The sequence below is a fragment of the Phyllobates terribilis genome, unplaced genomic scaffold, assembly GCF_046119375.1.
Source record: "Phyllobates terribilis strain yellow unplaced genomic scaffold, ASM4611937v1 Scaffold_405__1_contigs__length_1709751, whole genome shotgun sequence".
NCBI classification, from domain to species: Eukaryota; Metazoa; Chordata; class Amphibia; order Anura; family Dendrobatidae; genus Phyllobates; species Phyllobates terribilis.
This window is the reverse complement of record NW_027363165.1, coordinates 454,513-482,096: the sequence shown is the minus strand read 5'-3', so window position 1 is coordinate 482,096 and position 27,584 is coordinate 454,513. Positions and strand designations below refer to the sequence as shown.

General features: G+C 49.5%; 1 protein-coding gene across 1 annotated transcript in view; it reads right to left on the bottom strand.

Annotated features, from left to right (window-relative positions):
• The window catches only part of LOC141225670 (mitochondrial fission regulator 2-like), an 80,690-nt gene that overhangs the window by 36,374 nt on the left and 16,732 nt on the right, over positions 1 to 27,584 (bottom strand). Inside the window, exon 3 of the mRNA XM_073667075.1 lies at positions 1,224 to 1,326. Coding sequence (XP_073523176.1) covers positions 1,224 to 1,326 — 103 coding nt within the window. The remainder of the gene's footprint in view (positions 1 to 1,223; positions 1,327 to 27,584) is intronic.

Genomic DNA, 27,584 nt, shown 5'->3' with positions numbered 1-27,584 from the left:
AAAACATGAAAAAGTAAAATTTAAAACATGTTAGCACAACGGTCTACACGAGCTCTTAATCATGGCCCCAACATAGATCTCCTGGAGAATCTGACTCCAGAGTTCAATTTGAATGAAAGGTTCTGTTACCAGTGTGAGACATGTAATGACTGACAGTCTGCTCTCCTGATCTACATCTCTCACACTGGTAATGTGTCCTTTCATTTAAAATAAGCTCAATAAACTCTGGAGGCAGATTCTCAGGGAGATCCACGTCCGACCCACAGCTCATTTACATATTAAGAAAATGTGAATTTCTCTGGAATATGACATCAGATCGCAGACATGAAGGTATCATTGTATTCAACTTTCTATGACCTACACGCCACATAGACGGCTTAGGTTGGTTGATCCTTCCGACAGACTCCCTTTAAGGCTCCACAAACAGTGGTGATGCCACAAGTATAGGCATGAAATCATAAGGGATGGCAAACCTTTAGATTCATTTCTGGAACCTCTTGGACATTCGTGATGACAGATACTGAGAACAAGAGTGGTATATGCAAAAAAAGAGTGGTGTGTCCTCTTTACAGTGGATCTGTCAACGGATTCCACAATTCAAATCATATACATTGTTAGATAGATGGCTTAAACCTAGCGAAACAGGTCAGAATGGCTGTATGATACTGATATAATAGGATGTTCATTTTTATGAGTCCACCTACAGAGTTAGAGAGCTCAGAAGCTGTAGTGTTTTTAATCTCCACCCAACCTGACTTGCAGCTGCAGCTTGTACTGAGAAGTGTGAGATCTCAGCAGCAGGAGGAATAGATCCGCTTTAAGCCTCTACTGTGAATAATGATGCTACCTAATAATTCACAAGTGTTGACATCACTGCTTGATTTCACATTGGAGGCCACAGTCAGTGATTTGGCCAGATAAGTTCCATTTAAAAGGATTTTCCAAAAAAGTTATCCAAGATGGCCGCCTTTACATATTTCAAAATGCAACCCATCCTGGGCACGCATTGTTACAGTTTACACCCCTATGACTGAAAGCGGGAGGCTTCCGGGGGATAAAGTTAATTTCCTCCCGGCAGACAGGCTCCTAGTGCAGTGGCAACACATGGTCAGAATGCTATTTCCCTGCAGATTAAACCCATATCGGCAGGTTAATAGCGGTTTTTCACACAACCGGTTCATTTTAATACACTGTGGATTCACATGACTTAGAAGTGCACCAACCTGGAAATGAGGTCGAGGGCACGATTCCAATGGCAGTAATGTTCCAATAATTTGAACCACACTACGGGTCCAGCCATATGTCTTACGCTCCAAAATTTGGATACCCTACAGAGGAATAAGCCAGAAAAACATACAGTTAGGGAGAAGTCGGCACAGTCAAGTGACCACGCTGGCACAGTTCTGACCTTCTCAGTGGGCATGACATTTCGATCAGGACTGTGGGAATGAAGTTATGTTACAGGAGCCCCGGGAGAGCTAATGCCGACACCAAGAGGTGAGTATAGAGGTTATTAACCTCTTTATGACGTGGTACGTAATAGTACACACCACGTCATAACCCCCGGATCATCAACCTCATCCATACAGCTGACATGTGCCCGCAACAGCAGCGGGTGGAATCGCGATCCACCCGCGGCTGTTAACTAGCTAAATGCTGCTGTCAATCTCTGACAGCGCCATTTAACCACGCCGGAAGCGCGTCTTTTACATGATCATGGATCACCGATTGGTTCGCATGACCCCAGTGATGGTCATGGCCAGATTGCTATGAGCCCATAGCAAGTGAGCATTTGTGCTACACAGAGGCGATCTGCTCATTGCCTGTATGTAGCAGAGCCGATCAGGCAAGTGCTGTTTCTAGTTTCCCATGAAGACTATTGAAGCAAGCAAAAAGTAAAAAAAAAAAAAGTTTTAATAATGTTAAAAAAATATAAAAAAGTTTAAATCATCCCCCTTTCGCCCCATTTAAAATAAAACAATTAAAAAATAACAAAAAAACACATACACATATTTGGTATTGCCGCGTTCAGAATCTCCCGATCAATATGAAAAAAAATTAATCCGATCGGTAAACGGCGTAACAAGAAAAAAATTCTAAATGCCAGAATTACGTTTTTTTTTGGTCGCCGCAACATTGCAATAAAATGCAATAACAGGCGATCAAAACATTGGATCTACCCCAAAATGGCATCAGCTCGGCGCGCAAAAAATAAGCCCTCACCCGATCAAAGATCCCAAAAAATGGAGACACTAGGGGTCTTGGAAAATGGTGCCTTTTTTTTTTTTTTTTTTTTTTTAGCAAACTTTGAAATTTTTTTCATCACTTAAATAAAGAAGAACCTATACATGTTTGGTGTCTACGAACTCGTAATGACCTGGAGAATAATAATGGCAGGTCAGTTTTAGCATTCAGTAAACGTGGTAAAAAAAAAAAAAAAACCTGTGGAATTGCACTGTTTTTGCAATTTCACAGCACTTGGATTTTTTTTTCCCGTTTTCCAGTACATGATATGATAAAACCAATGATGTCGTTCAAAAGTAAAACTTGTCCCACAAAAAATAAGCCCTCACACGGCCATATTGAGAGAGAAATAATAAAGTTATGGCTCTGGGAACAAGGGGAGCAAACAACGAAAACGCAAAAACGGAAAATGCTCCAGTCATGAAGGGGTTAATATATTTGGGGGAAACATAGTGATGGAGAAGGGGTTGTCAGAGTAGTGATTCTTCAGTCACCTTCCTGCTCTGCTGAGATTTCACACTGTCTTTGCCATGGAAGGCCCAGGCGCAGATTAAGTTACCGGCTGACCTACAATAACATGGCTCTATCATTGCCATGGGCAGCGCATGTAGTCATCTCTAAAAGATGTCATTGAGCTGAAAACTCAATCTGCGCATTCGCTGCCCATGGTAATGATGGTGCGAGATTTCGAAAATAGCAGGAAGGTCACTGAAAAAGCAGGGTCCTATTATTCACAGACCAGAGGGGCCGGGAATCACAGACAGGGAGGAGAAGACAGAGTGTACAGTCCAGCCCCTGTGAACGAGATCTGATTAGAAGAAAACTTCAAATGGGGATTAAAGCACCACTCCAGCAGGTTTTTATTATTGCAGTGCTAATCTAAGGTCCCTGACCCTAGTATAATACTTACCCGCCGTCGTCCTCACCTTTCATCGACGATGCTCTAGTCCCGCGGCGCCACCTTGTGACCGCAACTTCTGACTGATCGGAAGTCAAAAGGTAATAGTCATAAGATCTTGCATTGAAAATTGACCTCCGGATTGTCCAGCAAACACTGGAGCGATCCGGCAGGTCACAAACTGCAGAAGACGACTGGAGCGGCGCTGATAGAAGGTGAAGACGGCGGCTGGTAACAAAAAGATTGGGGGCAGGGACCTTAGATTAGAAGCACCACTCCAGCGCTGTAATAAAAAAAAACACTGACGTGGTGATTTAAAGAAGAACAACAAAGCGGCTTTCTTCACCAAAGGTATCAATTTAATCAATATTACAGCACCATCTAAAGTATGTCTTTACTTTAAATTCCAATTTTGTGCTGACAGCTTCTCTTTTTGGCCCACTCTGTCATCCATGACAACTAGGGTCCCAGTTGGTTCACCTACCAATATGTTTTCATTCAATCATACAGAAATAAATATATACCAGAGCCATATATTATATATCAAAATACATATCAAATTGTATTCATTACAACAATGCAAAAACATTTTGACTTATTAAAACATGTTGAACATGGGAAACCACAAGATGGCGCCACAATCCCAGCAGTAGTATGAAACAACAGCCTTTTCCATGAAAATGATCTAGATTATCGCTCAATTCCACATATGTCTAACTTATCCATCTCCTGCTGGTATCATAGTTTTCTATGGTTTATAGGGATCTTATCTTGTGGTTTCCCATTTTTAACATGTTTTATATATTTTTTGTATTGTTGTAATTAATAATATTTGATTATGTTTTCTGATATATATGGTCTTGGTGTACATTTATTTCTGTATAATCGTGCTTCCATTTGTACTGAACCTGTTACTCCATCCATGCAGACAATATAGGCTGGTACATTCATTTCTGTTTTTGTGTATTTGTGCTGTGACTGTGGACACATTTGCTAACAATGTGTTTTCATGTCTACTGTGCTGGATATGTACATATGTGTGTTTTTTAAACTATATATAATAAAAGCTATATTTTATTCCTTTTATGATTGAACAGCATCATAGTGGGTTGAAAGTACATGTCCACAGAGTTGAACAAAATGAAACGTCAAGTTGAATGAGAAGAAAATTGGCACCAGAAATTGTGGCACCCTATATCTCCACAACAGAGCGCGGAAGAAGAAAAATTATAAAATGTAACTTTTTCATCTAAATTTCTGCCATTACATGCAGGAATCTAGAGTTTATCATGCTTAAAGCGAACCTGTCAGCAGAATTTTGCTAAGTACCGTATATACTCGAGTATAAGCCGACCCAAGTATAAGCCGTGGCACCTAATTTTACAAAAAAAAACCTGGGAAAACATAGACTCGAGTATAAGCCTTGGGTGGGAAATGTAGCAGCTACTGGTAAATTTCCCCATCCTGGTATGCATGGCCCCCTCATCCCCAGTCCTGGTATGCATGGCCCCCTCAACCCCAATCCTGGTATGCATGGCCCCCTCACCCCCAATCCTGATATGCATGGCCTTCTCATCCCCCAATCCTGGTATGCATGGTCTCCTCATCCCCCAATCCTGGTATGCATGGCCTCCTCATCCCCCAATCCTGGTATGCATGGCCCTTTCATCCCCCAATCCTGGTATGCATGGCCCCTTCATCCCCCAATCCTGGTATGCATGGCCTCCTCATCCCCCATCCTGGTATGCATGGCCTCCTCATCCCACAATCCTGGTATGCATGGCCTCCTCATCCCCCAATCCTGGTATGCATGGCCTCCTCATCCCCTAATCCTGGTATGCATGGCCTCCTCATCCCCCAATCTTGGGATGTATGGCCCCCTCATACCCCAGTCCTAGTATGCATGGCCCCCTCATCCCCCAATCCTAGTATGCATGGCCCCCTCATTCCCCAATCCTAGTATGCATGGCCCCCTCATTCCCCAATCCTAGTATGCATGGCCCCCTCATCCCCCAATCCTGGTATGTATGGCCTCCTCACCCCCCAATCCTAGTATGCATGGCCCTCTCATCCCCCAATCCTAGTGTGCATGGCCCCCTCATCCCCCAATCCTAGTATGCATGGTCCCCTCATCCCCCAATCCTAGCATGCATGGCCCCCTCATCCCCCAATCCTAGTATGTATGGTTTCCTCATCCGCCAATCCTAATATGCATGGCCCCATCACCGTACACATAAAAAAATAAACACTTATACTCACCTTCCTTCCTCACCTCTACTCCAGCACTGCGTCCTGTTCTGCAGCAGCTCATGTCAGCATCTGAGCAGCGCATGGTGTCACAGCCATGCGCCCTTAGACGCTGATGTGAGCTGCTGCTGCCGGCATGTTCACTCCTCTCCACACCGGGACTTTGTGCGTTGTACTGCGGTGGTATTCACACTGTGCCGTAATGAGGCACTGACCCAGTAAAGTTTAACTTAAATGTCTTTATTCTTAACAAACTCACAAAGTAAAGGTAAACGGTATCCTCCTGATCACAGCTGGGTCGTAACACAGTCTTTCTCCAAACCCGTTACCGTGGGCGATGGCACCGACGTGTCACGCTGAGGAGTGCCAGGAGTTTTGCTTCTCTTGGCTCTGTGCTCAGCTTCACACAGGCCTGTATTGCAAAGCCAGCTGCACTGCAACTTGTAGACAAAACACTGACACATCCAAACCTTTGCTGCAGGTTTTTAAATAAGAACTGTGGACATGAGCCACATGCAAGACCCGGGCTGGAGGGAGTGGACCGCCCCACTGTCATCCTGTAGTCTACTCCAAGAATAAAAGCCCATGCTGGGTTTTCTTAAATCTAACTTAGCCAAAAGCTTGACCAAGTTCAAACTTTACTTTTTTCCTGCACTGCAACCACAGCTATGTCTGTGATTGCCATGCACTCCAGCGGGTTCAAAATGCTTCTATGCACATCCTAGGAGACACATATCGTCCCTCGCATATGATCCCTCTCACTGCCTCGCAGTGTGGAGAAGAAGAGTGAATATTCATTCTCTTTAGTACCGTGCCCACTACTAAAGAGAATGAAAATGCTGAAAAATTCGTATTATACTCGAGTATATACGGTAAACTACAGGCGTTATCATGTTGGTGCCGTTACACTAATTAATATGATACCTGAGGTGAAGAAATCCGTCTTGTGGTTCTTGTGTAATTAGTGTTTGCAGTTTTTAGTTAATGATATGCCCGTGCTCTGGGGCAGGACTGTAGGCAGGGTCTTATCCTGGTGCTCTAGGCCAGATCAGCAAGATAAAACCCTGTCTACAGGCCGCCCCTATCTGTCTCTCTTTCTGGCTGTCTCTATGATACAGAACATACTTGTCCTTTGGGGCGGCCTGTGGGCAGATCTGTTCTTGCTAATCTGGCCCAGAGTATCAGGATAAGACCCGGCCTACAGTCCCGCCCCAGAGCACAAGAATCTCATTAACTCAAAACTGCAAACAATGATTACACAAGAACCACAAGACGGATTTCTTCACCTCAGGTATCATTTTAATCAGTGCAGCAGCCCCAACATGACACTGCCTGAAGTTTACTTAGCAAAATCCTGCGGACAGGTTTGTTTTCAATTTGTGAAAGGTCCTATTTAAAAGGAATGTGACACAATTTTTATTTTTGTATTAATGATTATATAATTCATAATAATAATTTACTTTTAAAAACAAAATAAAATGTCGTATTTTAAAGGGAACCTGTCACGTCCTAGTTGCTATGTACACTGCCCCCATTGCTTTGTTAGTGATGCAATGTGCATCACTAACAAGCTTTTTGCTTTAAAATCGATGGTAGCATAATGATGAGCTTTATATACACTTTGTCTTAGCAGCTCGTATTCAGTCATAGGGGTGTGATCCTGCTATTCAGTCATGGGCAGCACCTCATTCACTCACTGCTGGCGCTGCCCATGTATTTGAATACTGCTCCCGGCAAGGTTGTGTCTAGATTGGAGGTGATTTTTTTGTGAGAGGGAGAAAGCTCGGCCACTTTGTGAATTTTTTTTTTTTAAATAAAGTGAGTTTTTTTTATTATCGCTTTCTGTAATATAAAAAATTACACACAGCTCTGATTGTTCAGTTTTGTTAGAATTCAAATTTTCCTGTATGTCCACAAGTCTCAGCCAGCGACGGAGCAGCCGACAGAATCATCAGAATGCACAGCACAAAAGTGGCATAAATTATAACAGTTCTCCAGTGACCTTAGACATTCCTGTAATAATTTGTCACTTCCATGTTGTACATTATGGTGACTGTCGGGGGCGCTCTTTTACGCCTCTCCCCGTGGAGCTCCCTCCACTCTTCACAATGTCGGTGCTGCGGACAGGACTGTGGACAAATGGGAGAAGTCACATTCTGGCAAAACTGAACAATCAGCGATAAGGGGAATTTTTATATTACATAAAGCAACAATAAAAATATAAGTTTCATTAATCAGGAAAAAAAAGAATTTTGCCCAAATCCATAAAATATATAACAGTGTAAAAATACATAAATTATATAACAGTGTAAAAAATCATTTTTGATTTGTTTTTAATGGAGCAAACATCACATGAGCAAATGCATAAAAAAGCATAAGAAAAACATTAAAAAGCCAGTAGAGGCGACTAGACAGCAGTGAGTATAAGGATCCTTGAATCAACTCCGATCTATTGGTGTCAGTGCTGAACTGTCTACATCGGTCTAGTGGTGACAGTGCTGAACTGTCTACATCAGAGGGGATTTTTTGAGGACCTCACTCCAGCAACTCCGATCTAGTCTCCTCAGCAGTGAAGCGTCTAGAGCGGCGTGGCTAAAGTGAGGAGCACAAAAAATCACCTCCGATCTATACACAACCTTGCAATATTCAAATACATGGGTGGCTTCAGCAGTGACTGAATGCGGTGCTGCCCATGACTGAATGTGAGAATCACACCCCTATGACTGAATACGAGCAGGTAGGACAAAGTGTAGCATCGGCATCTCTGCCTCCTACTGGGCAGAGACTTCGTTCCCATCAGCGCCGCGGTCCCGGTCCGGTGTCTTCCTGCACCCCTGCTGCTGTGGTGCGCACCGTGCGCAGTTTCCCAGGCACTGTGCTTAGGGCGCGCGCCCTCCTTCCCTTTTTAAGGGGCCGCGCACGCGCCGTCCTAAAGAGTCCCCGGCCAATGGCTGGACGACTTCCCCTATTTAAAGCACCTCCTCCAAAATGGAGGTGCCTGTGCAAGGTTGTTGTTTGTGTGCCAATGTGGCGCCCCTGAGGGTTTGACCACCACAAGGATGCTGCATTTCTTTAATGGAGTGTAATGTTTCTCCTCTCAGGTAAGAACAGTGCGATGGTCAGGAACCTTCCTTCACATCCAACACCACACTTCTCCCACCAGAGGGGACTAGATTGCACCAGGTGCTGCCCTCCTGGTTACAGGGAGACTGGGGAACCAAGAGATAGGGGAACCATTTAATGGGTGAGGATGGAGGACTCACATTTTGGTGACACTGTAAATTTCATATTTAATAAAAAAAAAACCATTTTGGTTCTGGGTCTTTGTATTGTGATCTCCCTCCCTGAGCGTGGATCCTGTGTGAGCCTGCAGAGGACGGAGACACAGCCCTCGTACCTTAGCCTTGGGTCGAGGGGCAGGTTGCAGATAATGGATGTCTCAACCCGGTCAAGGACCATGACCAAGAAGGCCCGGAGCTTAAGAGTGTAGCTCCACAGCAAATGGATCCCAGGGAGGATGCAGACGGAGCAGAGTACGCCACCTGTCCTCGCCTACCTGTTGTATTCAGTGGGATTCCGGCTGCAAGAGGGGAACCGGTCCCCGACACCTCACCTTGCTACTCCACGTCCTGGTCGGGAAAGCCCGGTAGGCCCTGAGGATCCCACCGGGTAACGGAAGGAATGGCGCTGCCACCCGTACCCTTTTTCTGAGAGGAGTTCAGAGGGAGACAAGGCCTATCTACACACAGACAGGAAAGGACCCGGTCTGAAGTCTAGGAACACTCTGGTGCAGGGTCCTGATTTGACACTGGACTTACTCGGAGGTTGTCGGACCCTCTTTGTCTCTGTGACCGCAGGACTCCGCAAGGAGTTGGGAGTCGCCTTCCTACTGCCATCTCTTTAGTGAGTAAAGCCTTGGAAGTTCACCCCTATGGCCTCCGGACTCTTTGTTCTGCACTACACCACACTACGCAGCACTAGACTCCCCTGGACTACTACCCCTGTCGTCCTGTCCCTCTGCCCTGAGGCCCTGCTCCGCCTGTGGGGAGTAGTAACAACCATGGCTGCAATAACACCATGCCTCAGCGGACTGCAGCAGAGCTGGTGGCCTTCACCAGGTGCCACAGGTGGCGTAGTCGAGATCAGCCACTCAACCCGGATAAGCCCATCTCTTTGTTTTAGTGTGACGGCCCTGGGCACGGGTCGGGTCCGGGCCACGGCTGCACCCCATCTCTACATCACAGGACCCGACTCCGAGTCCCCCATCTCCCAGGGTAAGGCCTTATTGGAGACCACGCTGAGTCACACACCAACACTCTCCTCAGCCCTCAGGTTCCAGTGCCCGCAAGCCTGCCTACCCGGAGCACCTGCCAGGTTACCTGCCGTGTCCGCCTGCTTGCTTACCCGGAGCACCTGTCTGACTATTTGCCATACCCACCTGCTTGTCTACCCGGATCACCCACCGGCCTACCTGCCGTGCTTATCCGCTGTACCTGTCAGCTTCTGTCACCTGACCCATGGGAGTCACCTGCTCTCACACAAGGTTGGTCACAGAGTGGAACCTGGTTCACCTGCCCGGTCCCTCCTTGGTTCACGGAGTCAACTAAGCCTCCGTGTGACCTGGGTCGGTCCGAGTAGGCACTTAGTTACGCCCCTCTGGTCCCTCCTTGCATCGAAGCACAGAGGTTCCACCACCCGAATCCGTAACAGTTTGCACAGGCCATGTAATCCGGTGGCCCCCAGGCTCCTTCGCTCCCAGACCTGTACCTGGAGGTCTCTCGTCAGAGATCCCAACAGGAAACTATCCTGTTCTATCTGCGGACAGTCAACTCCCGCCTGGACACGCTGTCGCTTCGGCACTCCATACATGAATATATAAGAAATATTGTATCTAGACTAATGTCACTTTGAAAACTGAAGGTTTTTTGCGCATAATTTGGCCAATTTATGTGTGCCCATCAACCACGACAAGGTCACCTTCGTATGATGGGAAACTACGCTACGCTACCACTGGATATGCCACTCTTGGGCTGTAAGCCTGTATGGACAATATGTCTCTGCTTGGGCTTTTAACCTACAATGTATGGGCTGGTAGAGCTAGTTAAAACCACCTGTGACTGAATGGGAGGGACACATGGTCAGAAAAAAGGCTGTCAAACTTCTAATAGTGTGAACACGTACCTGCTGCAATGCTCCAGGAGCGGGATCCCAAAAATGATTAATAGAAAAAAGAGAGGGGTCGCTCACTGGTCTATTCGGGTGCTCTGAAGAAAAGAGTAATCTCAATTGCAAAAAGAACTTCGGCACTCCATACATGAATATATAAGAAATATTGTATCTAGACTAATGTCACTTTGAAAAATGAAGGTTTTTTGCGCATAATTTGGCCAATTTATGTGTGCCCATCAACCACGACAAGGTCACCTTCGTATGATGGGAAACTACGCTACGCTACCACTGGATATGCCACTCTTGGGCTGTAAGCCTGTATGGACAATATGTCTCTGCTTGGGCTTTTCACCTACAATGTATGGGCTGGTAGAGCTAGTTAAAACCACCTGTGACTGAATGGGAGGGACACATGGTCAGAAAAAAGGCTGTCAAACTTCTAATAGTGTGAACACGTACCTGCTGCAATGCTCCAGGAGCGGGATCCCAAAAATGATTAATAGAAAAAAGAGAGGGGTCGCTCACTGGTCTATTCGGGTGCTCTGAAGAAAAGAGTAATCTCAATTGCAAAAAGAACTTCGGCACTCCATACATGAATATATAAGAAATATTGTATCTAGACTAATGTCACTTTGAAAAATGAAGGTTTTTTGCGCATAATTTGGCCAATTTATGTGTGCCCATCAACCACGACAAGGTCACCTTCGTATGATGGGAAACTATGCTACGCTACCACTGGATATGCCACTCTTGGGCTGTAAGCCTGTATGGACAATATGTCTCTGCTTGGGCTTTTAACCTACAATGTATGGGCTGGTAGAGCTAGTTAAAACCACCTGTGACTGAATGGGAGGGACACATGGTCAGAAAAAAGGCTGTCAAACTTCTAATAGTGTGAACACGTACCTGCTGCAATGCTCCAGGAGCGGAATCCCAAAAATGATTAATAGAAAAAAGAGAGGGGTCGCTCACTGGTCTATTCGGGTGCTCTGAAGAAAAGAGTAATCTCAATTGCAAAAAGAACTTCGGCACTCCATACATGAATATATAAGAAATATTGTATCTAGACTAATGTCACTTTGAAACATGAAGGTTTTTTGCGCATAATTTGGCCAATTTATGTGTGCCCATCAACCACGACAAGGTCACCTTCGTATGATGGGAAACTACGCTACGCTACCACTGGATATGCCACTCTTGGGCTGTAAGCCTGTATGGACAATATGTCTCTGCTTGGGCTCTTAACCTACAATGTATGGGCTGGTAGAGCTAGTTAAAACCACCTGTGACTGAATGGGAGGGACACATGGTCAGAAAAAAGGCTGTCAAACTTCTAATAGTGTGAACACGTACCTGCTGCAATGCTCCAGGAGCGGGATCCCAAAAATGATTAATAGAAAAAAGAGAGGGGTCGCTCACTGGTCTATTCGGGTGCTCTGAAGAAAAGAGTAATCTCAATTGCAAAAAGAACTTCGGCACTCCATACATGAATATATAAGAAATATTGTATCTAGACTAATGTCACTTTGAAAAATGAAGGTTTTTTGCGCATAATTTGGCCAATTTATGTGTGCCCATCAACCACGACAAGGTCACCTTCGTATGATGGGAAGCTACGCTACCACTGGATATGCCACTCTTGGGCTGTAAGCCTGTATGGACAATATGTCTCTGCTTGGGCTTTTAACCTACAATGTATGGGCTGGTAGAGCTAGTTAAAACCACCTGTGACTGAATGGGAGGGACACATGGTCAGAAAAAAGGCTGTCAAACTTCTAATAGTGTGAACACGTACCTGCTGCAATGCTCCAGGAGCGGGATCCCAAAAATGATTAATAGAAAAAAGAGAGGGGTCGCTCACTGGTCTATTCGGGTGCTCTGAAGAAAAGAGTAATCTCAATTGCAAAAAGAACTTCGGCACTCCATACATGAATATATAAGAAATATTGTATCTAGACTAATGTCACTTTGAAAAATGAAGGTTTTTTGCGCATAATTTGGCCAATTTATGTGTGCCCATCAACCACGACAAGGTCACCTTCGTATTTATGTGTGCCCATTCAGTCACAGGTGGTTTTAACTAGCTCTACCAGCCCATACATTGTAGGTTAAAAGCCCAAGCAGAGACATATTGTCCATACAGGCTTACAGCCCAAGAGTGGCATATCCAGTGGTAGCGTAGCGTAGTTTCCCATCATACGAAGGTGACCTTGTCGTGGTTGATGGGCACACATAAATTGGCCAAATTATGCGCAAAAAACCTTCATTTTTCAAAGTGACATTAGTCTAGATACAATATTTCTTATATATTCATGTATGGAGTGCCGAAGTTCTTTTTGCAATTGAGATTACTCTTTTCTTCAGAGCACCCGAATAGACCAGTGAGCGACCCCTCTCTTTTTTCTATCTGGACACGCTGTCCACCCCGACTGTGTCCGTCTCTAACCGAGGGGCACCCACTCCGGCAGCACCTCAACCCAGTGGCGGTATGGCACCTGGCTTCGGATCCTGGCTTTCTGCGCCTCCATGTTTCGATGGTGACCCTGTCCTATGTAGGGGCTTCATAAATCAATGCACGCTGCACTTTGAACTTCTGGCACACCAGTTCGTGTCCGACCGGGCCAAGGTGGCATTCGTCATGTCTCACCTCACCAAAGAAGCGTTGGCATGGCTTAACCCTCTGTGGGAGAGAGGGGATCCTCTGGTGTCCAATCTCCAGGCCTTCCTCGCGGCTTTCCGGAAGGTGTTCGATGAACCTGGACGAAGATCTTTTACTGCTTCCTCACTTCTCCGACTCCGTCAAGGGAGTCTCTCTGTGGGACGGTATGCCGTGCGTTTCCGCACCCTCGCATCTGAACTGGCCTGAAATAATGAGGCACTGGTGTCCGCCTTTTGGGAAGGCCTTTCCGGACGGATCAAGGATGAGCTAGCGGGCCATGACATACCTCCCACCCTGGACGACCTGGTGTCATTAGCTACCCAGATTGACATCCGTTTTCTGGAGCGTGCTAAGGAGACGACCTGGGAGAGAAGACCTCCGCGTCTCGCTCCAACCTCCCAAAACCCAGTCTCTCAACCAGCCATCCCTGGGTGTCTTCTCCAGAGCCAATGCAAAGTGACCAAATCAAGATGGTCAAGTCTCGCCCGGAGACATGCCGCGCCGAGGGGCGTTGCTTCTACTGTGGCAGTATAGAGCATCTGATCCGTTCCTGCCCGGTGAGACAGGGAAACTCCAGTGTCTAGGACCGCTCGTCCTAGGCAAGAGTTCTTCCTCTCCGTCCTTGACTCTGTCCGTTTCTGTCACCAGTGGTGAGACCTGCTTCTTCTATACTGTCTATTTGGATTCCAGAGCCGCTGGGAATCTCATTCAACAGGCCGTTGTGGAGCATTATCAGATTCCTACCATACATCTGGCTGAACCTTTGGCGGTTTCCTCTGTGGATGGGAAGCTTATCCTGGAAACCATCTGGCTTGACACTGAGCCTGTAACTCTTCAGGTGGGAATGCTGCACTCGGAGAAGATCTCCTTTCATGTGCTGTCCGGTCTCTCTCATCTCCTCTTGCTTGGTCTGCCCTGGTTACAGAGACATGAGCCCGTCCTGAATTGGAGATCTGGTGAAGTGATCCGTTTGGGTCAGGAATGCCGGAACCAGACAGGACTCATGGTTCATCCTGCTTGACCCCCGTCTAATCCAGCTAACCTACCTGGCCTGCCGGCTCCCTACTGGTCCTATGCGGGCGTCTTTGACAAAAAGGAAGCGGAGACACTACCACCTCATAGACCGTATAATTGCCCCATCGACCTAGTACCTGGTGCTTCACCTCCCCGCGAGCGAATCTACCCCTTGTCGCTGGCCGAGACCCGTGCTATGTCTGAGTACATAGAGGAGAATCTTGCTAGGGGATTTATCCAGAAATCCACCTCTCCAGCTGGAGCAGGATTCTTCTTTGTCGAGAAGAAAGACGGCTCTCTGCGTCCTTGTATCGACTACAGGGGTCTAAACCAGATTACCATCAAAATAAGTACTCCCTGCCTCTCATCTCGGAGCTGTCTGATCGCCTAAAAGGCGCAAAGATTTTCACCAAGCTCGATCTGGTCCGGATTCGCCAGGGAGACGAGTGGAAGACGGCATTCAACTCCCGGGACGGTCACTACGAATACCGTGTGATGCCCTTCGGTCTCTGTAATGCTCCAGCCGTCTTCCAGGAGCTAGTTAACTAGTGTTGAGCCACCCCCGTAGTGTTCGAGTTCGGTTCGGTTCGTCGAACACCCGTGTGTTCGCCGAACTGTTCGTCGAACACCTTCGAACACCGTTAAAACCAATGGCAGGCAAACAAAAACACATAGAAACACATAGAAAACACCTTCAAAGGTGTCCAAAAGCTAACAAACTGCTCAGAAGACATAACTAACACATGGAAAAGTGACAAGTACATATAGTCATGCGAAAATAAAAGAAGTGGAGGAGTAAAAGGAGGGGGAGACACAGATATAGGCATGTCATGCCCTTCTAAAATCCAAAAAGTGAGAAGCCGACACGGCCAGTCCGCTCCTGCCCGTGCCACCTCCGTGTCGCCGGGTTTGTGCCAGAGCCGCGGTGAACCCTGATGGCCAGCCCCCCTCTCCCAATACTGGTGCCTGTCCACTGGTGGGTCGAGCGAGCCCCCCTGTGGTGGAGGCAGCTCTAAGCTTTTTAATTTAAATTGTCTCTCTAATTTGAATGAATACACTTTAAATCCATTTACAAGGATCTATTGGAGGGCAAGTCTCATGCCAGCAGCCGCGTAATTCCAGCTCCAGTAGCGTCCACTAAAGCTGCTGCAGTTAAAAAGCTTTTATAAGGATCGAGCTCGGCTGTCCACCGCAAGGCATCCTACTGCCAGTCCCAGCCCCTATGCCTTGGGGTGCCTCCTGATGCTCTTCACTGAATATCCCGTGGTCCCGAAGCATTTCCTTTGAAAAAATTAAGTGTCCAAACTACAGGTGGTGTAGCTTGCTTAACAGCCGGGATAATCCGCTGACTAGCAGACACTGCTACTAGGCACAAAGTATTTCCTGGGCTAGATGCAGTTAAAAATTTGTAATTAGATACTCTCGTTGGATGCTGAGAAAGCATTCCATAGAGTCTCCTGGCACGCCATATATGATTCTCTTAAAAAGCTTGGGGTAGGGGTCTAGGGGACCCTTTTATAGCCAAAATCATGGCCCTGTATCACAATACGTCACCTAGGCTGAAGATAAATGGAACTGTAGCACCCTGAGGGCTCGGTTGCTACAGACGTATTGCACCTCACCCAGAGGTGTGATATCTCACTCTCAGGTAAGGATGGAGTGTGGATCAGGACCCGACACCTGCATGCATTACACCACATTGCCGTGGGGCAGGGCGACCAATATGCCCCTGAGATGGGCACGACAGTCCCTGTCCCTGGCTGGAGTGGGGGGAGGGAACACTGAGGAAGGGGAACCCTGTAGTGCAGGAGCAGGGAGGAAGCAGTTCCTGGGTGCATTGAGAAGGGAGTATAAAAGGTGGGCACCATCTTAGTTCAGTGCAGAGAAGTCTGAGCAGAAGTGGCAGGGAGCAGGGGCTCTGCATGAGCTCTGCTCCGGAGGCGGGCCTAGTAACAGAGGCCCAGGCCTGGAAGAGGGAGAAGGAAGGAAGAGGAGCGGAGAAGGCTCCAGGAACGAGGAATGAAGGGATCCCAGGGGTGCGGACGGGCGAGTCGCCACCGCATGCCCGAATCCACCTGCGTGGAGGGGTCAGGCCAAAGGGGGAGACCGGTCCCCGAACTAGTGGAGGCAGGAAACGACCCTCAGCTAGAAACCGGAGGCTCTGACATTTTATGTGGCGCAGCCCCTCGCTACACCCGCTAGGAAGGCACCACATAGGGTCAGGGAAACTGGCGCCAAGTTTACCAAGAGGAGGCCCGAGGCAGCCGGACAGAAGTGTTGGTAAGAAAGGCCAGACAAAGGACACACAAAGGGGGTCCTGTGAAGTGCTCCAAAGTTATCTGGGAGTTGTCTGAGCCCCTCACCTGGTGAGCACAGTATGACGTGGGCAGCCGTTACCTGCAGACGTGGTCTGGATAATAAGAACTGTGAGTAAAGGCCCTGAACTGCATCACTGACTCCGTGTCGTTACTGCTGCTGCCCTGCACCATCACCCCCATCCTCCGCATACACTGCCCTGAGGCTATACTCCTCCCGTGGGGAGTTATGCTACGCTCTGCTGCACCCACAACACCAGCCTCAGCGGTCTGCCCTGTAGCGGCGGTTCACTCTGACCGCAATCCACGGGTGGCGTAGTCGGACATGTAAACATCAAAACCACATAAATAGTTCCGCCACTGGTTTGACCACCCTGAGCCACGGAACCGGGTCGCCGCCACGAAGACTACAACCACTAGCATCCACCAAAAAGGGTCCGGCTCCGGGTGTCCCAAGGCCCAGGGGGTGCGTCAGAACATTTTCATCACCTTTCACAATCACCAATGGGACAAGGCAGGGATGTCCTCTGTCCCCTCTCTTATACATCCTAGTGATGGAGCACCTGCTCTCATCAATTCGCCATAACCCCAATATTAGGTGGATTGAGGTGGGAGGCACCGAGTACAAGTGCTCTCTATTTGCTGATGATGTCCTAGTATATATCACTCAATCACATATATCCATCCATGCTGTTATGGCTGAAATAGATCACTTTGTTACATGGTAAAATTTTAAAATCAATGCAGCGAAGTCTGAGGCCCTCGATGTCTCCCTCCCCAAATCCATATAGGATTCCATCCAGTCCAACTTTCCCTTTGCCTGGCCCTCACAGGGTATCAAATACTTAGGAATTCCTATTCATAGAGACCTCTCCCATCTATGTTATCTTAATTTTGGGCCCTTTATTGAACAACTCCATACAGACCACGGTTGGCAAGTTAGAACTGTAAGATTCACTACGTGAACCACTGGTGTTTTGTGGAAAAGCACATGTACACTGTGTTCCAAATTATTATGCAAAAAGTGTTTAGGAGTGATAAGGGAAGAATTTGTTTGTTTGTCAGTTAAACTCATTGATGGTGATGTGTGTCAGGGCTCTTTATATCACTGTAAGCAATTGCAGACACCTGTGCTAATTAGTTTGGCAGGTGTGTCCAATGAAAGGCAAGACTACTTAAGAAGGCTCTCTCACATTATTAAGCAGCCTACATTTTCTGCCAAAATGGGAAAGAAAAAGGATGTGTCGGCTGCTGAGAAGCAACAAATTGTGGAGTGTTTAGGTCAAGGCATGACTACAATCAACATTGTGCGATGATCAGGATGAAGTGTCTTGGCAATCAAGAAGTATGTAGCTGATTCACAGTACACACGTGTGCGTGCTGATAAGGGCAAATTGAGGACTCTTTCCTACAGGCAATTACGTCAGGTTGAAAGAGCAGCGGCAAAAAAGCCTTGTCATAGCAGCAGACAAGTTTTTGAAGCTGCTTATGCCTCCAACGTCCCCCGAACAACAAGATGCAGGGTCCTTCAGAGGTTTGCAGCTGTGCATACGCCATCCTGTCGACCTCCTCTATCCACTTCACACAAGCAGAAACGGCTCCAGTGGGCCAAACATTACATGAAGACTGATTTCAAAACAGTTTTGTTCACGGATGAGTGCCGTGCAGCGCTCGATGGTCCAGATGGATGGAGTGGAGGATGGCTGGTTGATGGACACCCCACGCAAACACGGCTACAGCGCCAACAAGGAGGAGGTGGAGTAATGTTTTGGGCTGGAATCATGGGGAGAGAGATTGTCGGCCCTTTTAGGATCCTTGAAGGCGCTAAAGATGAACTCCATAATGTATGTGGATTTTCTCAAACAGCACTTCCTGCCATGGTTCAAGAAGAAGAACCGTGTATTTCACAGCAAGATCATTTTTCTGCATGATAATGCACCATCTCATGCTGCACATAAAACATCTGCATCTCTGGCTGATATGGGCATAAAATGGGACAAACTTATGGTGTGACCCCCATGCTCCCCTGACCTCTACCCCATTCAGAACCTTTGGAGCATCATTAAAAGGAGTGTCTATGATGGCGGGAGGCAGTTCATATCTAAGCAACAGCTCTGGGAGGGTATTCTGTCCTCATGCAAAACAATTGAAGCAGAAACCATCCAAAACCTGACAAATTCAATGGACGAGAGAGTTCAGAAGCTCCTTTCGAACAAGAGGTCCTATGTGAAAATGTAACATCACCTAGAATAAAGTTTTGAGTTGAAAACTGTTTGATTTCAGTTTCTAACAACCTGCTAATGCTTATAATTTCAAAAATGACCATTTTTTTGGTCTTTATTAAAATGAAAAGGTTGATCGAAAAGTTTGGGGGATCTAAGAGTGTGGCAACCCAGTAGTCATGATTACTTCGAATTCTGACAATATGAGGGTCATGCTGCAGGTAGTGCAGCAAGAAGGCACTTATGTGTCTTGCGCATCTCGGAGCCCCAAAATTATTTTCCGGGCTAGATGCAGCTAAAAATTATTTTTAATTTTAAATCTGGTGAAGCTTTAGTATAGATGGCCTAATAGGATCAGTGCTGCACACTGCTACAAAGCCCAAATTATTTTCCAGTCAAGATACAGATAAACATGATTAGTAATTTGAAAGCTTAAAACGGTTGGTAGGGTGATTTTAACCAATCATCAAGCTTTTACTCTCCCCAGGATGACACAGGGGTAGAAAAGTCATTTCGGATCCATGATTTGTTCATCTTTATGAACGTGAGTCTGTCTACATTATCAGTGGAGAGCCGCGTGCGCTTATCTGTCAGCAGACCACCAGCAGCGCTGAACACACGTTCAGACAGAACGCTGGCTGCGGGGCATGACAAGATCTCCAAGGCGTAAGTGGCTAGCTCCGGCCATTTATCCAGATTGGAAGCCCAAAAAGAGCAAGGGTCCAGTGACACAGTCGTGGCTTCAATATTTACTTGGAGATACTCCTGTACCATCGTCTCTAGGCGTTGACTATGTGTCAGACTTCTTGTCTCCTGTGGCCTTGCAAAGGATGGGCTAAAAAAGTGGTGAAATGATTCCGCAAAATTGATGTTACCAGCAGATACTGTGGTTCTGTTACGGTTTGAGTGCTGAACACTTGACGGTCCCACGGTTGGCAAGTTGGAACTGTGAGATTCACTACGTGCACCACTGGTATTTTGTGGAAAAGCACATGTAAGATTCTGCAACAGTCTCTGCTGATACTCCTGCATGCGTGCATCCCTTTCTATGGCAGGAATAATTTCTGCAAATTTACTTTTGTACCGGGGATCAAAAAGTGTGGCAACCCAGTAGTCAGGATTATTTCTAATTCTCACAATTCGAGGGTCATGTTGCAGGTAGTGCAGCAAGAAGGCACTCATGTGTGTTGCGCATCCAGGAGCACCAAGTCCCTGTTGTGTTGGTGGCAAGGTAACAATCATGCTTCCTTCCTCTGTCCTCTCCCCCCAACCTCGCACAGCAGAAATGTGATCAAGGTCTCCCTCATCTGATGAGTCTTCCATCAGTTCGTCCTCCACTTCTTCCTGGGCTCCTGCACCTTCCTCACTAGTTTGGCTGCTACCATGCGCCCTGGTAAAACCATCTCCCCCACCCTCACATGCCTGCCGCCTTGGTGCTGCCGACCGTCAGGACCTTGCAGATGTTAGCCCTTCCGCATACAACTCCTCCTCCTCTACTTCCTCCACCTCCTCTTGTGCCACCACCTGACTCCGAATTCTGTTTAACATGTGCTCCAGCATGTAAATCACCGGAATAGTCATGCTGATAATGGCATCGTCAGCACTAAACATCTTCGTCGCCATTTCAAAACTGTGCAGAAGGGTGCATAGGTCCCTGATCTGAGACCACTCCTCCAGCGTGATTTGCCCCACCTCTGAATCTCGTTGGCCCAGGCTATACGTCAGAACGTATTGCACCAGGGCTTGTCGATGCTGCCACAGTCGCTGCAACATGTGCAGAGTTGAATTCCACCGGGTAGGCACATCGCATTTTAGCCGGTGAAGTGGCAGGCCCAACGACTTCTGTAGAGATGTAAGTCGCTGAGCTGCGGGATGCGAACGGCGGAAGTGAGCACACAGCGACCGTGCCCTCTGCAGAAGGCCATCTAGTCTGGGATAGTGGGCTAAAAATTGCTGGACAACCAGGTTCAACACGTGAGCCATACAAGGCACGTGTGTGACATTGCCCCGGCGAAGGGCCGCACCCAGGTTTGCAGCATTGTCGCACACGGCCTTCCCTGGTTTCAGGTCCAGTGGAGACAACCATTCATGAAATTGGTTCTCCAGAGCTGACCACAACTCCTCAGCTGTGTGACTCACATTTCCCAGACATTTCAATGTAAAAACCGCCTGATGACGTTGAGCCCTACTGCCAGCATAGTAAGGAGGTGTGCAGGATCCCTTCTGCGCAGTTAGAAAGCTTGTGGCATGACCAGACAGGCTTTGGGTGCAGGTGGAAGACCGAGAGGAGGTTGAGGAGGCAGAAGCAGTGGAGGAACTTTGAGATAAAGAGGATTGACGCACAACTCGTGGGGACGGCAAGACTTGGACAGCAGCCCCTTGTCCTGCTGTCACCATAGTTACCCAGTGCCCAGTCAGCGACATGTAACGCCCCTGTCCATGTGACGCGCCCCCTGGGACATATTCCTTTTGAGGGGAATACCCGGCACCGGATCAGATGGGGGTTGTAGTCTCCGAGTGGCTGTGACCCGGCCCGTGCCCAGGGTGTCAAACTCAGTGTTATGTGGCAGTCCTACAGATGTTATTTAAAGTTCTTTTGTGTCGACTACGCCACCCGTTGTGTTGCGGTCACTGTGGCCGCCGCTGCAGCAGGGTCCACTGAGGCTGATGGTGTTGTGCAGCTTGATGGGATAACCCCCAACGGGAGGGGTATTGCCTCAGGGGGACAGGTGCAGAGGATGGGGGTTGTGGTGGTGCGGTGCAGACGGCAATTAATGACAGAGTCGGGTTGTGCAGTTTAGGGTATTTACTTACTGCAGATGTTGTACGGGTCACTCCAGCTCCGAGTGACCACCCGAGCCGTGCTGCGTCCACCAGGTCCTGGATCCGGCCAACCCCCAAACAAGTCCGGAGCGTGGCCCTGAGCTCTCCCTCTGTCCGTTCTTCTGCCGTCCCCACCAGTGATCCACCTAGGTCCAGCTCCCTCGGGCCTTCTGTTGGGCAACCCTTTGGCCTTAGGTTCCCTGACCCTCCATGTGGTATGCCTTCAGGGTGGATGTAGTGGGTGGCCGTGGCAGATGCTGCCCACGGCCTCCGGTCTCTGGCTAGGGATGTTTTTGCCCCCACCAGCTTGGGTTCCGGTACCCTGGTGCTGACTCCTCACCCGGTGTTCTTATTTGGGTTCTTGGGTCCCTTCTTTGTCCCCCTCTGGGTCCTTCTGCTCCACTCTCTCTCTTCAGGGCCTCTCTTTCTCCTCAGTTCTTCCTTGCAGGCTTGCTTTCTGCTCTTCCTCTCCTGCTGACTTGTTCTCTGCACTGACTGACAGGCTCCTCTGCAACTGACCCTGATCTTAGTTGGTGCCCTCCTTTTATATCCCTCTATGTGTGAGCTCAGGTGACCAGCACCCAATGAGCTCCTAACACTACCCAGACTGCTCCCCCTATCTGCCCCTACACTACATGGGATGTTCCACCCCCCTCCCACTCCAGCCAGGAACAGGCTCGGTCGTACCTGCACATTTCTAAGTGGGAGTACCGTCGGCCTGCTCCTCTGAAATGGGATGTATGTAGTGCATGCAGTCTATCTGAGCTCAGTTCCACTCTCCATCCTTACCCGGGAGTGGAATATCACACCTCTGGGTTGAGGTGCAATACTCCTGTAGCAGCCGAATCCTCAGGGTGCTACATTCCCCCCTGGTAAATCACAGCACGTCCTCGGGCTGTAAGACACAAAACACCACAAAAACATACATTTTTTTTTTTCATAATAACCATATAAAACACTATATAAATATATATATATATAACATTCTCGTCGTCTCTTTCTTTCTTCCTCCTCTGGTCACCGTGCAACTCGTGACCAGGTAAAGTGCGACAGTCTTTTGAAAAGCAGTTTCTCATAAAACCAGTAGGGGGCGCCTTAGGAAGCGCAACTATGTACAGGGGAATTTGGCCGTTCTCAGTCCCCGGCCAGGTAAGGGAAAGGGATGGCTGCTCACAGTCCTCAGCCTGGTATGGGTAGGGGACACACTGGTTAAACTGTTCATTGGTCCCAACGGGGACTAAACTTTAAAGCAGCCACGGTTACTTGGGTACCCCGACGGGTAACTATATACAGTCCTTTGTACTATTTCAGTCATAGTACCTTCTAGCCTTGAACCCGTCCGGGTCTTCTGGCTCTTCCTCCCTACACCGCAACTCCTCCTCCGTCAGGCGGTGTACGTGGAGGGCGTACGGTCCCTTGGCACACTTGTGCCGGGTGAACGTGACCTCGTCACCGACGTAGAGGTCACGGCCTTTGTGACCCTCTGGCAGGTGGGACTCGACGTCCCGTCGGGTAACAAAGACGTCACCGAGGTGGTTACGGTCCTTTATGAAGCCCCACCCATGCTGCGCGTTGAACTTTATTACCGTCCCGATGGTACGGGGACGATCCGCTGCACGGGGGTCCCTCCTGGTCCGGCTCTTTTGCTCCGCGCTGCGGGTCTGGGCCCATTGCTCTCTGACCCGCCTCTCCTCCCGCTCCTTGGCGAATTGCGCAAGCTGCTGACGACAGATCTCACTGCGCTCTTCTGCGGCCGCCCGGCTCTTTTCGGTGAACCCCATCAAATCTTCTCCCGTGGGGTCCCACGCGAATTGAGCCTCTTCAAGAGGAGGCGAGACCCGAGTCACGGGCTTTGGAGCCGGGATCAGGGGCTCACACAAGGGACCTATTTTCTTTTGTCGCTCCAGCTCCAAAAACTCTTCGGGCCAGATGAAAGGCCGCCCGTCCGGCCATGTGTGCTGGCTGAAGGGGTCCTCTCCCAGACGTGGCACCCTTGGTTTCACGGGCGCGGGCGCGGTGGTGGCGGCGCCCGGGTTGCCCAGGCCTTGCGGCCAGGCCTGGGGCACCTGGAAGGTGAAGGGCACCGTTAGCACGGCGGCGCCCTGGGCTACCTGGCCTTGCGACCAGGCCGGAGGCTCCGCGGAGGTAGATGGCGCTGTTGGTGATGCGGCGCCCGGGAACGCTAGGCCTTGCGACCAGGCCGGAGGCTCTTCCTGTTTCGTCACGCTCCGGGTCACGACGCGTGACGTCACAGGGGTCGCGGCGGCGGCTTCCGGTCGGGGCCTAGTCGGTGGCGGTGTCTTGGCGGTTTCGGGTACTGCAGGGGGACTTTCGGGCTCTGCGACGGGGAGCTGGGGCAGGTTGGCGGTTTCCCGGTATGGGGTATAGGCGTCCCCTTTACCTGCCTCCTTGCGTCCGGCTCCCTTCTCTGCGCCGTCTCCGGCCTTGGGTCCTCCCGCGCCATCCTCGGAGGTGGTCTGCTTCTTCTTCCAGGGCAGCGTGCTCTGCGGACGGATCTTCGTTTTCTGGGCCATTTCCCGGCTCCACTCCGCCAAGATCTCACGCTGCACCCGGGCCATCCTCCTTGCGAGGCCCTCCAGGGCATTTTGTGCGCACTCCCGGTCTCGGGGGAGCTGCGCCAGAACCTCCGCTAAGCCTAGCGGGGTGGTGGACTCCAGCAGGCTCCTGACCATCGGGTCGGTGCTGCGCTGCTCCTCTCCTGGCAGGCTCCTGGCCTGCGGGCCGGTGCTGCTCTGCCCTCCTTCTTCCTTTTGCAGGCTCCTGGCCATCGGGCCGGTGCTGCTCTGCTGCCGCTCCATTCCCGGGTCAACTCTTCCTCTCCTCGACTCCGGGTGCTCTCGCTCTAGACACCTTGTCTCCGGGTGCGCTCGTTCTAGACTGCTCCAAGCGACACCCATCGTTGCTCTTTTGTTTGGTCTCCTCCTACTTCGAGGGCGGTCCCGGGGCAACTTGGTGACTGTCAGCTCCAGGGGCAGTTCTTTCACGCTGACAGACACCTCTAGCATCACAGTCTCTGTTGGTGGGGGCGGTTTCCACCTTTGGCGCCATTTTCGGTCCCGGCCCACGATGGGAAGTGTCCTCCTGCCCTCCTTTAGCACGCCCATAATGGCGTCCGCTGCTCTTCCAAGGCGGGAAAAAGCTGGAATTGGCGGGAATCGCTTCCCAGTGGCGGGAAACTCGGCAGATGGCGGGAACAAGCTGGAAATGGCGGACAACCGGCGGGAAACGACTGGTGATGGAGTCCGATGGCGTGGACCCTCCGGAACCGGCAGGAGACTTCTTTTTGAGGTAACGGTGTTCTTTTCCTCAGGCACGCAGTACCCGGGTGTTGCGGGCACGTAATCCTGCCGACTACGCCAAAGTTGACGCGCCCCCTGGGACATATTCCTTTTGAGGGGAATACCCGGCACCGGATCAGATGGGGGTTGTAGTCTCCGAGTGGCTGTGACCCGGCCCGTGCCCAGGGTGTCAAACTCAGTGTTATGTGGCAGTCCTACAGATGTTATTTAAAGTTCTTTTGTGTCGACTACGCCACCCGTTGTGTTGCGGTCACTGTGGCCGCCGCTGCAGCAGGGTCCACTGAGGCTGATGGTGTTGTGCAGCTTGATGGGATAACCCCCAACGGGAGGGGTATTGCCTCAGGGGGACAGGTGCAGAGGATGGGGGTTGTGGTGGTGCGGTGCAGACGGCAATTAATGACAGAGTCGGGTTGTGCAGTTTAGGGTATTTACTTACTGCAGATGTTGTACGGGTCACTCCAGCTCCGAGTGACCACCCGAGCCGTGCTGCGTCCACCAGGTCCTGGATCCGGCCAACCCCCAAACAAGTCCGGAGCGTGGCCCTGAGCTCTCCCTCTGTCCGTTCTTCTGCCGTCCCCACCAGTGATCCACCTAGGTCCAGCTCCCTCGGGCCTTCTGTTGGGCAACCCTTTGGCCTTAGGTTCCCTGACCCTCCATGTGGTATGCCTTCAGGGTGGATGTAGTGGGTGGCCGTGGCAGATGCTGCCCACGGCCTCCGGTCTCTGGCTAGGGATGTTTTTGCCCCCACCAGCTTGGGTTCCGGTACCCTGGTGCTGACTCCTCACCCGGTGTTCTTATTTGGGTTCTTGGGTCCCTTCTTTGTCCCCCTCTGGGTCCTTCTGCTCCACTCTCTCTCTTCAGGGCCTCTCTTTCTCCTCAGTTCTTCCTTGCAGGCTTGCTTTCTGCTCTTCCTCTCCTGCTGACTTGTTCTCTGCACTGACTGACAGGCTCCTCTGCAACTGACCCTGATCTTAGTTGGTGCCCTCCTTTTATATCCCTCTATGTGTGAGCTCAGGTGACCAGCACCCAATGAGCTCCTAACACTACCCAGACTGCTCCCCCTATCTGCCCCTACACTACATGGGATGTTCCACCCCCCTCCCACTCCAGCCAGGAACAGGCTCGGTCGTACCTGCACATTTCTAAGTGGGAGTACCGTCGGCCTGCTCCTCTGAAATGGGATGTATGTAGTGCATGCAGTCTATCTGAGCTCAGTTCCACTCTCCATCCTTACCCGGGAGTGGAATATCACACCTCTGGGTTGAGGTGCAATACTCCTGTAGCAGCCGAATCCTCAGGGTGCTACACATGCCTACTCGTCCAAGTGTCTGTGGTGAAATGCACCCTGTCACACACAGAGTTTCTCAAAGAAGCGGTGATGTTGTGTGCGACATGCTGGTGGAGCGCAGGCACATCTTTCTTTGAGAAGTAGTGCCGACTGGGCATCTGGTACTGGGGCACTGCGACGGACATAAGGTCTCGAAAATCCTCTGTGTCCACCAGGCGGAAAGGCAGCATTTCTGTAGCCAAGAGCTTGCAGATGGTGAAATTCAACCTCTTAGCTTTCTCATGGCTAGGAGGAAATGGTCTTTTACTTGTCCACATCTGAGGGACCGAGGGCTGGCTATTGTGCTTAGACGGGGTTGATAAGGGTGTCCCCGGCAAACTGCCGGTCTGTGAGGAAGATGCAGGCGGACATGTTAGGTTGCCTTGATCCAAAGGAGGTGCTATCGATGTCGGACAGCGCTCAACACCAGCTGGTGTTACCACCTCCAAAGAAAATGATGACCTGCCAATCACGCTGGCTGTTGCGGGTAAAGAGGTGGCAGGTCTGCGCCCCAAAACAGGTGTGACTGCTGTCCCCCCAGTCACAGAGGATGAAGAGGCCGCGGATGCACAAGATATGGCAGACGGTGGTTGGCCCGGCCGGCTAGGCCGCATTGTAGCACACTGAGCTTCTCACTGCAACTTATGCTTCATGTCCATGTGTTCATGCATGAAGTACTCAAACTATGTATTTTTTGGCCTCTACTTAGCTTTTGCTGACAAATGTTACAGATAACACGAGTTGGGTCTTCTTTATCGATCTGAAAAAATGCCCAGGCTATGCAAGGCTTAGCACCCATGCGACCTGAAGAGCCACCACGACTTGTGGTGAGAGGCAGAGTTGTGTTTGAGGATGCAGTTGTTGACGTGCTTCCAGTACTACGTCTCTGTCCAGGAAGGCGCAACCTGACCTCGTCGTCACTAGCATCTTCCTCCACCTCCTCTGCTGACCTCATCTCTTGGCTGACTGTGGGTTGACAGTAAGTGGGATCTCCAACCTCATCATCATCACCCTGTGCGTTATCACACCCGTCGTCCTCAGAGCCAACCTGTTCCTGCCCTGACAAAAAACTAAAGTTGTCGCTCCAATCAGGTATTTGAGTCTTATCATCGTCTTCCTCATTGTCTCCACCAACAGGAGTTACAGTTTGGGAATGAGGGTCTACATTATGGTCAGAACCTTCTGCGTCTGGTCCTGGATCCGACTCATAAAGATTCTGGGCATCAGTGCAGATCATTTCCTCGTCTGGATTCACAGAAGCGCTGGAGTCGACCTCTGATTCCCAGGCTATAGTATGAGTAAACAGCTCTGCAGACTCAACCATCTGTTCTACCTCATACTCAGAC